The 16,870-nt window shown below is 31.0% G+C and overlaps 2 protein-coding genes and 1 long non-coding RNA gene across 6 annotated transcripts; all 3 read right to left on the bottom strand.

The window, feature by feature from the left end:
- Positions 1–795: 795 nt before the first annotated feature.
- LOC107957557 (F-box/FBD/LRR-repeat protein At1g13570) lies at positions 796–4,363 on the bottom strand. 2 transcript variants are annotated; one of them, XM_016893095.2, is made up of 5 exons: positions 4,240–4,363; positions 3,780–3,896; positions 1,990–2,835; positions 1,555–1,710; positions 796–1,374 (listed from the first exon to the last, which is right to left on the bottom strand). In XM_016893095.2, the coding sequence occupies exons 2-5, from the start codon at positions 3,792–3,794 to the stop codon at positions 1,093–1,095; spliced, it is 1,299 nt and encodes a 432-aa protein (XP_016748584.1). In that variant the 5' UTR covers positions 3,795–3,896; positions 4,240–4,363; the 3' UTR covers positions 796–1,092. The 2 variants fall into 2 exon arrangements, with proteins under 2 accessions (XP_016748584.1, XP_016748585.1); XM_016893096.2 differs by having other exon boundaries at positions 1,990–2,832; positions 4,240–4,340.
- Positions 4,364–6,633: 2,270 nt separating this feature from the next.
- Positions 6,634–8,184, bottom strand: LOC107957558 (probable galacturonosyltransferase-like 1). Its single transcript, XM_016893097.2, has one exon. It carries the CDS (start codon positions 8,095–8,097, stop codon positions 7,018–7,020), a length of 1,080 nt encoding a protein of 359 aa, XP_016748586.1. The 5' UTR covers positions 8,098–8,184; the 3' UTR covers positions 6,634–7,017.
- A 5,492-nt stretch (positions 8,185–13,676) lies between these two features.
- On the bottom strand, positions 13,677–14,564 carry LOC121229021 (uncharacterized). 3 transcript variants are annotated; one of them, XR_005926445.1, is made up of 3 exons: positions 14,422–14,564; positions 14,008–14,202; positions 13,677–13,928 (listed from the first exon to the last, which is right to left on the bottom strand). It is a non-coding gene; the product is annotated as an uncharacterized lncRNA (long non-coding RNA). The 3 variants fall into 3 exon arrangements; XR_005926446.1 differs by having other exon boundaries at positions 14,016–14,202; XR_005926444.1 differs by having other exon boundaries at positions 13,677–14,202.
- Between the last annotated feature and the right edge of the window lie 2,306 nt (positions 14,565–16,870).

Below are 16,870 nucleotides of genomic sequence, written 5' to 3'. Positions count from 1 at the left end.
CCACACTTTTATTTTGATCCCCAACATCTAAGTTGCTTTCATTTAGGTCATCCCAAAAATATCTTTTTTTTAATATTAATTGGGTTAAAAAAAACATTAATGATTAAAGTGAAAATGCGGTAGAAACTAAAATAGTGCTTTAAAAATTGTCAAATTGTACTTGTTTGCCCCATTGCTGAAAGTTCTAATTTTTTTTTCAATATTGAAATTTAAATTTCAAAACATCAAAATCAAATAAATAAGTTATTGAAAATTTTTTATCCCTTAATAGTATCAACCAATTTGTTACTATAATATTGAACTTAATTAATTAATTTAGTCTCCTTTTAATTCTTAAAATTTTATTTTATGTTTTTAAATTAAAATCAACTCAAATAAATCATCTTTAATAATTGCGCATGAAGCCCAACTTTTATTATTATATGATCTCAAGCCTTTCATGCTAAGCTAAAATTAAAAAATTCTTTTTACAATTAATTAAATAAATTAACTTTTCTTAAGTATTTACAATTAATTAAATAAATTAATTTTTCTTAAGTATTTCTATGTATCCTTTAGATGGGTGGAGTTATGTATTTCTATGTATCCAAATTGTGATATTTTATAAATATTATTAGTGCTTAGCTTTAAATGAAAATGTAGTTCTTTTTTTGCAGATTTAGTTTATTTATTTCCATAATTAAGATATTAAAAAAAACAAAATTTATATGTTTTATAAAAAAAATTAAATGAAAATGTAGTTTAGTCATTTTGATAAAATAAGATAATAGACACTTGATTCATGCGACCACAATGTTATTTAATAGATATGCATTCAAATTCTAAAATCCAACATTTGTACCATAAATAAAATACAATAAAATAAAATCGGATTATACAATTGTGGATTTGGGACTAATTATTCAAAAAATAGAGTAAAAAAAACAAACCAAGTATTATAGAGCCCTCATATGGGAACAAGCACTTAACAACTCTGGTTTTATGCATTAAAAATATAAAGGGCACCCCCCTGATAAGAAAGTGAATAAGCAAACCTGCCATGGATGCCATTTTCCTAAAACCCTGAACTTTCCACAATGGCAGCCATGAGTATCATGGGTCCAAATAAATGACTTCTGCATATATCGAAGCTCGCCGGAACCGCAGCAATTCCTTCATTAACTCCCATTCGCCTTCCTGGGAAGCAGGCTTAACAGTCAACTGCTCAAGCACAGGTGAATTCGATAGCAGGAACTTGATAAAATCCATTTCCGATTTAACACCAGAGATGCCAGACACTTTGACCAGCCTCAGATGTGCAAACAAAGAGCTCCAATGATCCTCTTCCCAGAAGTTGGTGGATCTTTCCATGGAAGATTGTTCCTCGGGCCGAGCCTACATAAAACATCATACATTTCTAATCTGCTAATCGACCTCCGAAACCAAGAACCATTACATGCATAATCTTTTTAGATTAACGATGTTGCTAAAAACATTAATGCAATATAAGAGCTGGAGATATTACTATTTGCATCATCATAAAGAACCTAAAAGATTAAAAGATATGGAACTCACCAACATTTCCAACTCTAGGAGATTTGGACAACTTCTTAGGAGGCCTAGAGCAGCGGTATTTTCCTCCAAATCATCAAAATCTATACGAATCGATAAATGATTCAGATCAACACATAGGTTAGGCAACCTGCTCGGCACATATCCCATTGCCAAATACTGGAGTGGAAAAAGGAAAAACAGTATATATTAGAATCTGCCATGGATAAGTTAAAGTGGAATATGCACATTGTAGAGGACTTGAACAAGCATATCAGGATTCAATAACCATTTTTCGGGATATTTTGTGTATGCAGACACCTGTAAAAGGCAGTAAAAGTGCATATAGATGTCCAAATGATAATGAGCACACAAAGACACTCAGATTGAAATGTCCCAGGGAACCAACATATCCAAGAAGATACTAGTTCTATATAATGATGTTCACTACGCCATTACCTTCAAAAAGTAACTCTGAATCTCCAGCCTCCGTATATGAGGCAGATTAACAAAGAATCTGAGCAGTTTACTAGAATTGTCTCGAGCATCATTCTCTTCATTGTCAATATTTACATACAAACCAATGGAAACATAAGATAAATGGACCGTATTCAGAAAGCTAACATCTTCAAAAATACCACCAATGTCAAAGAATTGCAGATTTGGTGCATCAATGACAAGATGTGTGACACCAGTAAAGTTCATCAATGTTAATCTCTCAAGAGAAGGGCAGCTCGAAACGAGCTTTTCAAACACATCTTGGGTGATGGTAATATGCTGGAGATCAAGACTCTTCAAATTCTTGAAACCTTTGAACATCAATGGAGGTTCTAGCAAACAATTAAATAGCTCCAAATGAACTAAATTCTGGCAATTAAATAAACAAGAAGGTGGTTTGTAGCGCTGGCCCTTCCATATTTCCAGCACGACTTCTTTGATAGAGCTCCTTGATATGCAAAGTATCCATCGATCAATGTCAGTGACACCTAAAAGATCTCGATGTGAAAGTTTGAATTTGTGTATTGGACCGTTGTGAAGTAAAAGTACATGGTCAATGATGTTTACAAGCTTGTTTTTTATGAAAGATTGGTCTTGGGAAGAGAAATTAAGACAATGATTATCGAACACAAGACAAGGTATCTTAGCCCATTTGTATCTCCACTTCCTTGACAGAACACTGCTCCTTACCGCATCCCTTATCGGCAAACGTGACAAGATTTGATCAATAACATGTCCTGGTAAATTGCTGATCCTATCAAACTCTGCATCTGTTTTGCTGGGCAATCTTGATGGTTCTCTTTGCTTCTTAAATACTCATAACAGACAAAACAAGCAAGTTAATGAAATAATACATAAATAGTTAACACCTATAAGGTATTGAAGTTCAACAAACAAACATAAGTTATACGATGAAAAGCAAACTAATCGCAAAAGAAGTGGCCAAGGAAACAGATTAGTTTCCCATCAAAATCATTTATGACGATATATTGCACCTTTTTAAGTTATGTAGTTGGTAATTGAAACAAATTTAACCATGGAATCTCAATACTCTAAAGATGGCAAGTACAAAAATGCAAGCATTTTGAAAGCACGTTGTCTGAAATAACAGTACATAACATTATAAAGATAGTCATTGCCAATCCTTAAAACATGGTAAACTTTGTCCTAATACTCTGTTGTATCTCCATTGGTTAAGCTTATAAAACAGATTAGTCTCCTATGAATCTCATTGATGACAACAAATTGCACCTTTTCAGATTATTTTGTTAGTTATTGAAACGAATTAACACAGATTCTCGATATTTCAAAGGAGGCAAGTATGAAAAAGCAAGCATTTTGAAACCATAATGTCTGAGATAAGAGTACATAACATTATAAAAGATAGCCCTTACCAATCTTTAAACATGGTAAAATTAGTCCTAATCTTCACTTAATCTCCATTGTTTTATGCTTAGATATACAAGCAAGAATGTCGTAGAGTTTCAAACAGACAAAACTAGACAATGTGACCTATATGGTTTCTCCAGCACAAATCCAACATCACTGTTGGTGTTCTATTTTATTTCTTTTTTCAAGATAGATACTATGGCACCTTAAAAAATGCAAAATCTATCAAACCCTCAATTCAGCAAATGGAAACATAACAGGAAGAGATATCTACTTCATTACTTAAGGCTTTTCACCCCATTACTGAAATGAAAAAGTGGCTCACATATAGAAACAATAGAAAGAAAGAAAAAAGAACTTACGATTACAATGCTCATTCCGTTTAGTTGTTTGGGGGATTTCAAGAAATGATCTTAAATTATCCAAAAAGATAATTAAACCATCAAGGCCTGGTTTTCAACTAATCCACCAGCCGAAATCTGAGATATTTAAACACAAAAATTTGTTCGCTATATGTTCAAATAGACACTCATAATAATAAAATAAAAGCTTTCAACTTTGAATTACTTTAAATTGAAGAACCAGTGTATCCAAAGTAAATATAACCTTTCACTATAAAATGTCAATGAAATCAAGAAAAAAGGAAGAATTTAAAGGTTTTAAGTAGTTTGAGTAAAAAAAAAGGTACTTTCCTTAAAATAGAATATGAAAAAAGAAAAGGGAAATGGGGAAATTTTATTCCATTAGAGCTTACACTGAACCAAATGTTGAGATGATGAGATTGTAATAAAAAGGGGATGAATAAGAAAGGAAGATAATTACCGTAAGGAGGACGCATAATGTTCAGAGGAGAAGGCAGGGGAATTTGGTGTTTGGGGAAAGCCTCGAAAGCCGAAACCCCAGTGGCAGTGCACTGTGCGATGTGCGCACAACTTAACTTTTTTTTATTAATGTTGAATAATTTAGTGATTTAAATGGAAGTTTTCAAATAGTTCAGTGACATATTGTAATTTTTTTTGCTTAAGTGGTCAAAATGAAAATTTACCCATATTTTAATGATTAATGGTATAATTTACCCTTAAGTATATACTCAACTAAGCTTAGGTAAAAAACTAACTATATCAAAATAAGTCCCTCAACTTACTTGATACTAATAGAGCCTCTAATTTTCTTAGTAGAACCCTTTCCATTGAGGGAGGTGATAATAAATTAATTTAGAGATTTCATCAGGGTCTTTTTGGTTAAAATTGCTTCTTCCCTTTTTTCCTGGATGAGCACCGCTACCACCCCTCATCAATCTCAATAAAAAACTTGGGTTAATCTTTGGCAACTTAAACTTCCTTCAAAGTCATTATTTTCCTATGGAAGATATGTAATAATTGTCTTCCCACAAAAGACCTCCTCTTAATAAAACACTATTAATGGTAATATTTGTCCTCTCTATAAAGAAAATAGGGAAACCGCGAACATCTCTTTTTAAATTGTAATTTTTCTAAGGTAATTGAATTCGATTCTCTTCTTGCGCTCTGCTCTAACTCCTTAACTAACTAATTCATCTTAAACTGGATTCTCCAATGGCTCCAAGAAAACAACACCAACTCTCAAGATTCAAGAAGCTTCTGTATTGCTATGGCATGTACCCTTTGCATTATATGGAAATCAAGAAATGAACTCATATTTAGAAGATCTAATCCTGATCCTTTAGGTGCTATTGAAAGAGTATCTGATCTCTACCATTCAATTTTCAACACCTATCTTGTTAATATTTATCAAGTCAGTCAATCAAGGACTCAAATTTCGTTCAGTTCTAGAGGACACTCCTCTCAATGGTCTCTTCCATGAAGCATTGTTCAAAATCGACTAATGACATGATTGAAGGGGTTGCTATTGTTCAGAACTCAAATGGATTTCAATTGTTGTCCATTCAAAGCTTCAACTTTGCTAGCAAACTTCAGGTTAGTATTCTTACCCTACGGGTTATTCTTTTAACCCTTAAGTATCATAATATTACTTCTTGTAAGCTAATGGATATCGACAAAAATGGACCAACATTATACTTGGACACACCAAAGTAGGACAGAAACTTCAATCAACGCTCAAAGACATCCGGAATCTCCTTCAATCTGTCACTATTAGATAGAAACCAACGGGCAATCACAAGTTAAGGAGAGAAGTAATACAATAGGCAACATGTGCTTTGAAAGCTTTCATTGTTTTTCTTCCTTGATGATGTATCAAAAAGGAATTCTGTGGGTAAAAATTATAAAAGAAAAGAAAGGGTTGTAAAGGAAATAGAAAGAAAATAATGTATGTTTATTTTGTTTGGATAAAAACAATAGTAAAAGGATTATAATGATTTTTCAATTATATTTGTAAAAAAATAATTTATGTAAAATTTAATAGGAAAAATGTACTTTTGCAACAAAACCTTACTTCCCTTTCTCTAATCTTACCCACAAATCGAGTAAATAAATATTATGTAATTCAAGGAAAATCAAGGGAAATTCAACTCATTATTTTCCTTTCTCTTGATGCAAGGTTATGTTTGGTTTTCAAAAATAATTTCCATTTTCTATTTTTTTAAATTAAAAAATATGTTTAGTAAATAGAAACAAAATTTTGTTTTTAATAATAAAAAGATGTTTGGTAACTATTTTTTTATAATATAAACATGATGAATAAAATAAAAAATATATATTTATATGGATTTGAACCACAGTACTAAATTTTTGAAAAAAATATTTAAAAAAGTAAATATTTTTATTTTTATACGAGGTTTGAACTAAAGTCAATTCATTTATAGTTAAGAATCTTGTTTTCTATCTTTTTCACTTTTACAAAATAATTTTAGTGAAAACATTTTTTTTTGTTTTCTAATTTTCACACAGTTTCATTCTCATTTTTTCAAAAATTATTTTTAAAAATTTTAATTAAACAAATTTTCTTCAATATTTTTATTTTCCGGAAAAACAAAAATAATATCTATTTATTTAAACAAACCCTTAAACTATTGTTATTGTTAAATAAGTCCTATCCTATAATTTTTACCCATAAAAATCATTAATTTTAATATTAAAATAAAATTATTTTGAATTTTAAAATCTTATTATCATCAACATAAAATTTAGAAAAGTAATAGGAATTTCTAAAAGAGGCATTAAGCCTTATTTATATAAACATTTCCAAAAAAAATATTTTATTTTACTTTCAAAAATATTAAATAAAAGTGAGAATTGTATAGTAATCAAAGGGAAAAAAGAAACTATTTACAAAGGCAAATTTGTTTTTTATTAAATAAAAAGGATCCACGGAAATTATAGCCACCTCTTTAATTTGCTTTTATTTTTTATTACAGTTATCATACGCCCGAACAAAGATTGTAAAATCCATTGCTATTTTCCTTCTGGATTTTCAATTTCTTCATCTTTAATGCGTAATCTTGGCAAAAGAAGAAACAATACACAGCTCGATCCACCCATTTCTTGATGATTCTGTTACTTTCTCGGCAAACAAACACTTGCCAGAAAAGCTGGTAGATTTATAAACCGCTGCAATCCAGCTGCGAATTAACAAGCATTTCAACATTTCCAAATTTCCCCATCAAGAATCCAATGCAAACGGCGTTTGCAGGAGATCATAAGGTGCCCATAAAGCATCCAAAGGGCAAGGCCTGTTAGCATCAAGCCTCACCCATGGCTTTCCTTTTCCACTCCAATGTAAAAGACTAACTGGACCTGGATGCAAATCCCTGCATAAACCTTTAAAATTATCGCCCCCAAGTCCATGTTGATTCCATCGATGATCAACGGCAACTATGTTTCCTGCAAAAACTAATAAAAATGGCGGCAAAGAACCTAACTCGTAGATTCTTGTTCTTTTTTGAATCTCCATCCATTCTTCAATCTTTTTTGTGTAATCTCCTCGTCTCCATCTATCAAGGTCGATCACCATTACTCCGGTGTTAAAATAACAAGGTTTACGGTTCGCAAATGTTAAGGATAAAGTAGCGCTTGACCAAAACGTTAGAGTGAAGTAAGACGTGAAGTTTGCATTGCAATGTTCTGGAGCAGCCAAGACCGAGTTGTCTCCAAGTTGAGTTGCGGCGAGTTTAGCTATGTCGTCGACGAGAACCAGGTCGGAGTCGAGGTACACAATTCGGCGGACGCATGAAGGGAGGAGATCGGCCAAGTAGCTTCGAGCGTAGTTCAAAGGGCAGTCTAGTGCGGAGCGGATTGAGGTTGAAATGAGACGTGAAACAGAAGAGTCGTCGAAGGAGTAGATTTGGAAGTTGAGGTAAGGGAAGGAGGAAGAGATGGTGGCGCGTAAAAACGAGGCGTTGGCGGTGGCGGAGGCGACGAAATGGAAGACGATATTCTGGGGACAAGAGGAGTGTTGAAGTATTGAAAGAACAGCCGCCATTGAACCCCGTATGTAAGCTGAATCAAGGGTCATTGCCACGTGAACAGATTGATCCGAGCATAAAAAAATGGAGGTTCCATTATCAGATTCATCATCTTCGCCAACTATCTTAGGGCAAATTTCAGAGTTATAGAATTGTGGGGCTTCTTTGAATTGTTGGGTTATTGGCCGTGCAGCGGCGATGGCATCGGCGGCGGCTAAGGAAAAGATAGTGAAGAGTAAGAGAAGGTGAAAATCGAAGAGTGATGGTGATTTAGGCATTTTAAGATATTGTCGAAAGGTCAAGCTAATGGAGTAAAAATGGTATTGGGGTTTTAAACTATGCAACGGCTGCTTTTGATTCTTGACCAGGAAGTTCAATTTTGTTATTATTTAAATTATTATGAGCTTAATATACCGATAAATTATACTAAATTATATACCCACTTTAGACTTTTTTTTTTGTGACATAATCTAGTTCATTAATAGCATGGTCATTAATAAATATAATTTCAATATTCTCTATTAAAAGTTTATTATAAATGTAATTCACATGTTGGGTCAATCAGTAAAAGTGAAGTTTTTAAATTTTAAAGATTTAAGTTCGAGACTCAACATATACAATTATGATGTATGGGTCTTCGAGTCCTACTATGAGCTATTGTTATGTATGGGTTTTAATTTAATAAGTTAATCTATAGTTTGAATTGACGCAGAGCTGTTGTTATGTGTAGTTTTTAGTTCAAATCCTATAATAACTTTACTAGTAAATTTTCAAACAAAAAAAAAAGTTTACCATAAGTCTATGTGTCATATCATAATGTTCTTATTAATCCCTATACTATTAAAAGGAACATATTAATCCTTGTATATTTGAAAAATTGGCAGTTTAGTCCCTGCACATCAACTTTGTTGCTAATAGTAGTTGAAATTGCATTAAATCAAACATTAGCATTAAATTAAAAAGTTAAACAATAGTTTTGAAGAATAACTAGATATAAGAAGTTAATTTTGCTTTTACCCCTAAATTATTTTCGATTCAATTTTTTGTACATAATTATTGTGTTTAAATGGTCTGCGGTTTGATTCATGTCAATCACCATTAAGCCACGTAATTCTATTTGTTTTTAAGAGTAATAAGTTTTTTAATTTGATTTAATCCGCGATTAATGATAAAATTAACATGTAAAGATTAATATATTAATTTCTCAAATATACGACTAATATGTTTCATTTAATAGCAAATGGATCATTTTTATAAGGTACAAATATTATCTTATTCATGATAATACATTACATATATGAATTCTTCTAAATCCAAAGTTAGTTAGAAAAATGTTGTGCAAAATGTTCATGGTTTCACATTGAAGAATATGTATAATTTGCTACCATCTTTAAAATATTCTCTTCAAGATTAATTAATATATTATTTATAATAACAACATCATATATATAAATATTTGAAAAGAGGATGGTGCTACATCGTTTTCCCTCAACGCCTCAAATGTTATTCTCCATTTCACTCCATTAGGAAAGGCTAGCATTTTCTTAAAGAATAGAGTTGCTCCCCAATGGTAAAATTTGGAGTCAAATATGAGAAATTTCAATTTCCAAAATCCCATTTTTTTTCTTAAATAAAAATGCTAAATGCTTCATCATTATATATATTAATTATTAGGTTAGCTGCACTGTTTGTTCAGTATCTTGAGGTCAACAATATATGATAATCATTATTATTTGTTCTTTAATTTCTTAAAGTTTTAGCATTAATTCCAAATTAAAAATACGGTGCAGTTTTTTGTCTAAACCAGTGGGGCTTTTTTTCTTCTTCTTTCGTATTAATAAAAACAAAGTGGGCATTACACACATGGATTGAAGTTTAAGTAAAAAAATTGTCAAAGAAAAAAGAGCATCTTTGACGACACTTATATTGAAAAGTAGATTAATGAAAATGAGTTGCTCTGCCTTTCTCAATGGTGACCATTCAAGCATATGGGTATGAATTTATTTAAACTTTATTCAGATAACAGTGGTTGTTGATGGTTCCTGGTTGTAAGTAAAATAAACCTTTAGATATGTTGGACAATCGCAGTCGCAGACAAGTATGGCTAAGCAACCAGCAAATGCAATCCTGATGTCATTGCTGTATAAAATAAGAAAGAAAAAAGTTTCAGATCGATAATTAACTGAACCAAGAAAATTTTTGTGTTTTAATTTTTTTCTCTTTGCAAATAATGGGTACTTCATGTCAGTCAAATAACAAATTATGTTTAAAAAAAAATTTAAATGCAGAATTATAATATATATCACTTTAATTCAAATCATGTTACACAATTATATTTACAGAAAAATCAAACATTCGTTATTTTAATTATTAATACGAAATTACGTGATATGATTCATATTTTAACGTGACATAACTATTTTATATCCGACGATAGTATGCTCGAGGATTAAGCTGGAGCTGTCCTTTAGCCCATAAGTGTGTGGGAAGTGGCTCATTTCTCTTTGTCCATGGCAGGGCCAGGCGCAAGTTTGTCAAGGTGTGCTGTGCGCATGTCAAGTTTGTATAATTTATAAAAGATTAGCTTCTCCATATCTTGCTTACATTACTGGTTATAAACTAAGCTCAACTCAACTTACCATTGGGCTGACTTGTACAGGAAAGCACACATTCATGGTCTTAAAACACATGGTCCAGGTCCACCCTCCATTGGGTCTGCTAATTTACATCTTTTGAATTCGAATCCATCTATATTCATGTACATTCTCTGAACTCCAATATAATATCAAATTAAGTTTTTGAAGAATTAATCATTTAATTTAATTTAACACGATATTAAAACTTTCGATATTTTTAACAATTTCATTATAAGTTCTGATCCTATCTGTTCTTTTTGACACAATATCTAAAACTACCTATAACTCATTACCAACTCATAAATAGGAAGATAAATGCACTTCAACGCACTTAAACTCACCTCCTCTTACATTAACAACAATGCTCATGCTAATGAAGCTACAATTCAATAATCAAAACTTTCAAATTTAAATTTTCCTAATTGCCTTCAATTTGATACTTCTCATCTAATGTCCAATTACTCGCCCAGTTCGGGATTGTTGCTCTAACACACAAATATCTATAGTATATTATTCATCTGATTTATATATAATACGATGCAATGAAACTTAAAATATAACAACTAAATGATTGGATGGACTGACTTAGATTGCAGGCCTTTGTCAAACCGTTATTGCTTGCTCAACTTCGTTTGATTTGATCTATGAACTTGTCCAGTCTGGGGATAAGCTAAGAAACATGACCCTACACTTTCCCATATGTGATATGAAAATTGCAAGTGCAAACTTAACAAGCTATTCCCATATTTGATCTCCTCAAGAAACTAAAAGAGAAAAAATCATTAGTAGTCGGTCAATCTTTCCTTCAAAGTCACTTTATACACAAAGCAATAACAAGTAGGAGGGTTAGATGCTTAAAGTTACTTTATTCATTTTTTATTCATTCCGATTAAATTCTTGTATTTTTATCAAAACTCAAATTTTAATTAAATAATATTATTCATCACATATTAAAATTCATTAAATATTAGAATTCAACTGTTTTCCAAGATTCAACATTTTATAAGTAGTAAGGAGAATTGGGACTATTTTAGAGGTGGATTTAGGGGGGCTGGCAATGGCCTCGTCCCTCCTAAAATGTAAAACTGTTATTTAGGCTCTTAAATTTTTTTTAAAAATTTAAATTAGTAAAGATAAAATTATAGTTCGGCCCCCTAAAATTATAAAAATTTGATTTAATATTTTGAAAATTATAAAGATATAAATTATAAAAAATTAAAATTTCATTCGACCTCTCTAATGATTTGTTCTGGCATCCCCTGAAATCTTTGCTCGAAAAAAATGCGGTATAAAGGTAATAGATATAGGAGGATGAATTATTTCCTCATCATCAAGCGTGGTTAAAATGAAACACCAAGCTGGGTTTGTTGTGCGTGTGTGGTAGGTTTTGCTATTTCCCACATCAAACATGAATCACATGACTGATGACCTCACAAAAGATTCCACCAACTGCCTTACTAAGCAAAGAAATTAACGCGTTTTAGGTGCCGTTAAACAAAGCCTTGCAATTTAAACATTTTTTTTTGTGTGAAATGGTGAAGGTGAGAGTTACTGCTGTCTCCTTTGTCAAAAACACACATGGGATGTCTGAAAAAGTGTTTATATTTGTTCTTCTTTTTTAGTTATGTTGGGTTGTTCAACTAAAACTGCCTAATTTAAATTATACAACTTTATCATTATGAAAAAATAATTTAAATTTATGTGAAAATATTACAATTTATTTTTTATTCTAGTAAAATATCAATCAACAATTTTCATTACTTCAAGAAAAATAATTTTCATAAATAATATTGAAAATTAAGTTAAAATTAAAATTATATATATAAATTTATACCAGATCCAAGTTAGTATATAAAATTTATCGTTTTATGTATGATATTTATTCCTTCAGCAATCATGAGCTCACCAAATACCGATATTTAAGTATGAACAATTGAACATCATGGCCGAAAAACATGGAAAATGCCAAGAACTATGTGAAAGTTGGTTGATCGGAAGTCAATCGATAATGAACGGGTAGGCACAGACTATATAGTGTGAAAAATGAATTTAAATTAACTATTAATTTATATTAAATTATTTCATTAATAAATATCACTTTAATCAATCAATGTCATACAACATTTAATGTCAATTATCCAATCGAAGATACGATCCTTTATTGGACCTAAAGTCATGATTAAGTTGAAATTAAGTTATCCATTTTGAGAAAATATTGAGAGCACGTTTGGTTCGCTGTATTGGATTAGAGGCGTAATGGAATAGAGGTGTAATGGATTAGAGGTGTAATGGATTAGAGGTGTAATAGCAAATCAACTGTTTGGTTGAATGTAATGGAATAGAGGCGTAATAGTAATCTTGTGTTTGGTTGAATGGAATAGAGGTGTAATAGCATAATGGAAAAAACTAAAATGACTAGAATACCCTTAGCATAAATTTGTTTTGGTAAATGATTATTGTTATTGTTATTTAAATTTTAATAAGATTATTATTATCAATAATAAATAATTTAATCATATTTAAACATAATTATAATTAAATATATTATAATTTAATAAAATTCTTATATGAATTTACTAAAATTATAATATATAATAGTATAAAATATAATTTAAAATAATAATTATTAAATATAATTTAATAAAAAAATATAATTTAATAAAATTCTTAATATTAAAATATTCTTATATGAATTTACTAAAATCATAATATATAATACTATAAAATATAATCTAAAATAATTATTATTAAATATAATTTAATATAAATATATAATTTAATAAAATTCTTAGTATTAAATATTCTTATACGAATTTACTAAAATCATAATATATAATACTATAAAATATAATCTAAAATAATTGATTTTGTGGATTTGATTAATTGATGACTTAATAATTATTATTAAAAAAACCCATTTGAATAATATAGTGTGTTAAATATCTTTCTTTTTTTTAAAAAAAGAAAACATGATTTGTTTGTAGCATTTTACTTTTTTTTTTGTTTCGTTTGTTGAGATAATTTTTGTAGTGTTAATTATAATTGAACATAATTAAAAAATTAAAAAAGAATTAAAAAATAAACTCCATCAAACCTGTGAGCCATTCAAACTCCATCAAATTCTATTAGTACAAGACTCTTGTAATTCTACAATAACAAACACAATGATACTATTTATTTTGCTACAAGAAAATTGATCAGAAAAGATCTCTGCTTGGAAATGAAAATAATTTAGATGTAGATATTCAAACTCCAAATCTACTTGATAACACATAGTACATACTGAAAAAAAAATCAAGGACTAACTGATATTTAGGAAGAAGCTCTAGGTAAAGCACATTCTACATTTTTGGATATGTTCCCACAGCAATATCGGTATATTGATCTTTAGAAAGAAGCTCTAGGTAAAGCAAACAGTTCTAGTGCATTCAAGATGAACATGAAGGCAACATATTTGTAGAATGCAGGTCTTGCTGCAGAAGGACAAAGAAGCAACAGTAAGTCTATGATTAATCAACTTGCAAAAAATGTAAGTAACTTAGATGAACATACCAGGTTACCTTTCTCTCCACTTGGAATTATGCATTTAGTGGATTACATTTGTGCTTGTATGGTTCTTGAACACAACATGATTCCAACAAATTTTAGGCGCTACTTACCGCAAGAATCACAAGTTACAAATGCATAAAACTGTAGATCCTTCGTGCATCCTTTAGCAGCTTCAGAAAAAGAGAGCAAGATCTCTGTCTACAAGTTTTCCAAACAGAACATATTTTAACTTGAAATGTAAGGCATGAACGATTATTTTTATATTTATTTAACACCATTAGCATGAAATCACATATTTTTCACAGCAGGAGATGCATGCTTCAATATAAATTTATAATCTGCATCAATGGCAAGCTACTTACTGATTTAAAATGCAGAGTCCAATACTATATACCAGCGGAAAGAAGAAAATAATACCTGATGGCCATGGCATGGCACAATCCCAACTTGAATTGTCTGATAGTTAATGTTTTGGTCTCGGGATATCTTGTATCTTCATCATATTCACCTCTGGTAATATGCAAGTCAGGACAAAGTGTCTTCAAGTAATCTTGAACTTCTTGAAATTTTAGTCCGAATTAGCTGGGCCAGTGGTAATTTTAATAAGAAAAACAAAAACCGTAAAAGTTCAATTGGTAGAAATACTATGGCATAATTTCCATAAAGCTAAAGCTAACAAACCAGGTTCATTTGATTTGTTGTTGGCTATGCAAATAAGAGAAAAATAGCTTTTCAAAAGTGCTTTTAGAGCCATAAGCAATACTAAACAGATAGTAAACTCTTAAATTTTAGACCAAGCTTTTCAAAAGCATTTTTCATAAGCATTTTTTTGCAGCACTTTTCAAAAGCAATGAGAAACTAGCCCTTAGTGACTAACTTCCTACATGTTTCTAAGTTCAACCAAATATGTACTTCAATCCTACTTAATGCTATGCTACACGGACTCTTCTCGTTTTCTCAAAAGTGGCACATATGCCCTACACATATTCAAAGGATTGAGATAAAATCCTTCAAACATACGGAAAAGCTTCGGAAATTTTGAACATACTCATGTCAGAGTTGGGCACAAACTAGTATCTGACACGTGATTATACGCATTTCAGATCAAACATGACAGGAATCATTCTTTGCATGTATAAATGCAAGGTAGCAGCAATGGCTATTCGGATCAAAATTACAATTATCAAATAAAACAATTGCTGGCGATCATTTAAAATACTGATAATTCAGGTATGGTAGCTTCTGCTGCTTTTCCCAAATTCAAACTAGCAAATAATATCTCTTCGCATATTACAACTCAAAGAGAAAATAATTGGGCAAAAACATGAAATCCAGATTAAATTAGGCATAAATTTAGCATAACTACTACAAAGGAATGAACAATCCATAGTTCCAAAAAAGGAAGAGAAAATTAATATATTCAATTGCTTGCTGAGAAACATAAAACCCAAAGTGCTAAAGAAGTGGAACCAAATTCAACTATGATTTCAGCTACAAAAAAAAATCCAAAAAGGAAAAGAAAGATGGGATACCTTGATGCAAAGATTACCAGTGCAAAAGACGTGTTGGATCATTCCAGGAACTAGCATGGACTTGAATTTGGGAGGGAGATCAGCCGCCCAATGGGGTATATGCAAATCCCCCAAAGCCAAAACCAGCACTATCTTCTTCTAATATCTACCAATAACTACAGCAATTTGATTCAGAAATTTTGAAAGAAACCCAAACAAGGAAACATGAGCATGAAAAGAAATTGTATAAAAATGATTGATTACCGGTGAAAGATTTGGCTTTCAATTTTGGGAATGAAACCCAAAAATGCACATAAAACACTATACATCGGGTGAAATATCAAGTAGTTCCAGAAAAGAATAACTTCAAAATCATTTCTTCCTAAGCACCCAAGCACCGAAATATAAAATCAAACAATAAATCGTGAAATGGATGTGAGAAAAAGGGGTGACCTTGGAAGGATCGACTTTGGGGAAGCTTTTGACAACGTCGAGGACTCCGTCGATTACTTTGGGGAAGCTTTTGACAGCGTTGAGGACGAGGGCAGAAAACGGAAGAGAAAAAAGGGAAAGACGCGGAATGGGTAATCGGCGCTGAGGGGCCGTAATGCCTATTACGCGCAATCAATGTAATAGGGGAGTAACCGATTCGGCGGGGAATGGGAAAACAGCGAACCAAACAATCGTTTCTTGGTGGACCTGCTGCATAGGGGGGGAATACGCATGCAGAGGGGGGGAAAACAGCGAACCAAACACGCTGTGAAGGTTATCAAATAATTAGCCATTTTGTCAACTGTTTAAGGAGTTTAATGTCTGGAAGGAATGACATAATAATAATTGTAGCTTTTTTTTTCCCGAGGCATCGGCTTTAAAGGAATCTCATGTACGTACTAGTTGAACAAATGTTTGATTCACATTTTTTGCACTTAAAATCTGCTTAACTAATAAACTTTATTTGAGTTTTTATAATCCAATTATATGGTACGTTATAAACTATATGTTTTATTATATGGAAGTATATTTTTTTTTGGAATATTTTTAAAATATTTATGATGTTGTAATAATTATAATTGAAAAGTTACAAGTGAGTTAAAAGTTATGTCACTCGGTTGTTAATTAAGAGTTGTCACTATTTATAGAGATAAGTTATGTCATTTATTATTAAAAGTTATATGGTTTTATTAATAACAAAATGTTATAATTATTCAAGTAAATATCTATTAAATAATTATATTTATAACTAAAAGACGTGGCTATCCATTTATATAGTTATATTTCTATGAATAGACGTGAGAACTTTTGTAAATAAGACTCAAATTTCATTTGTTTGGTACACAAAAAAAATACATCAAAAG

This window comes from Gossypium hirsutum, chromosome A05, assembly GCF_007990345.1.
Source record: "Gossypium hirsutum isolate 1008001.06 chromosome A05, Gossypium_hirsutum_v2.1, whole genome shotgun sequence".
Taxonomy (NCBI): domain Eukaryota; kingdom Viridiplantae; phylum Streptophyta; class Magnoliopsida; order Malvales; family Malvaceae; genus Gossypium; species Gossypium hirsutum.
The sequence above is the reverse complement of the archived record's forward strand: the minus strand, read 5'-3'. Positions and strand labels throughout refer to the sequence as shown.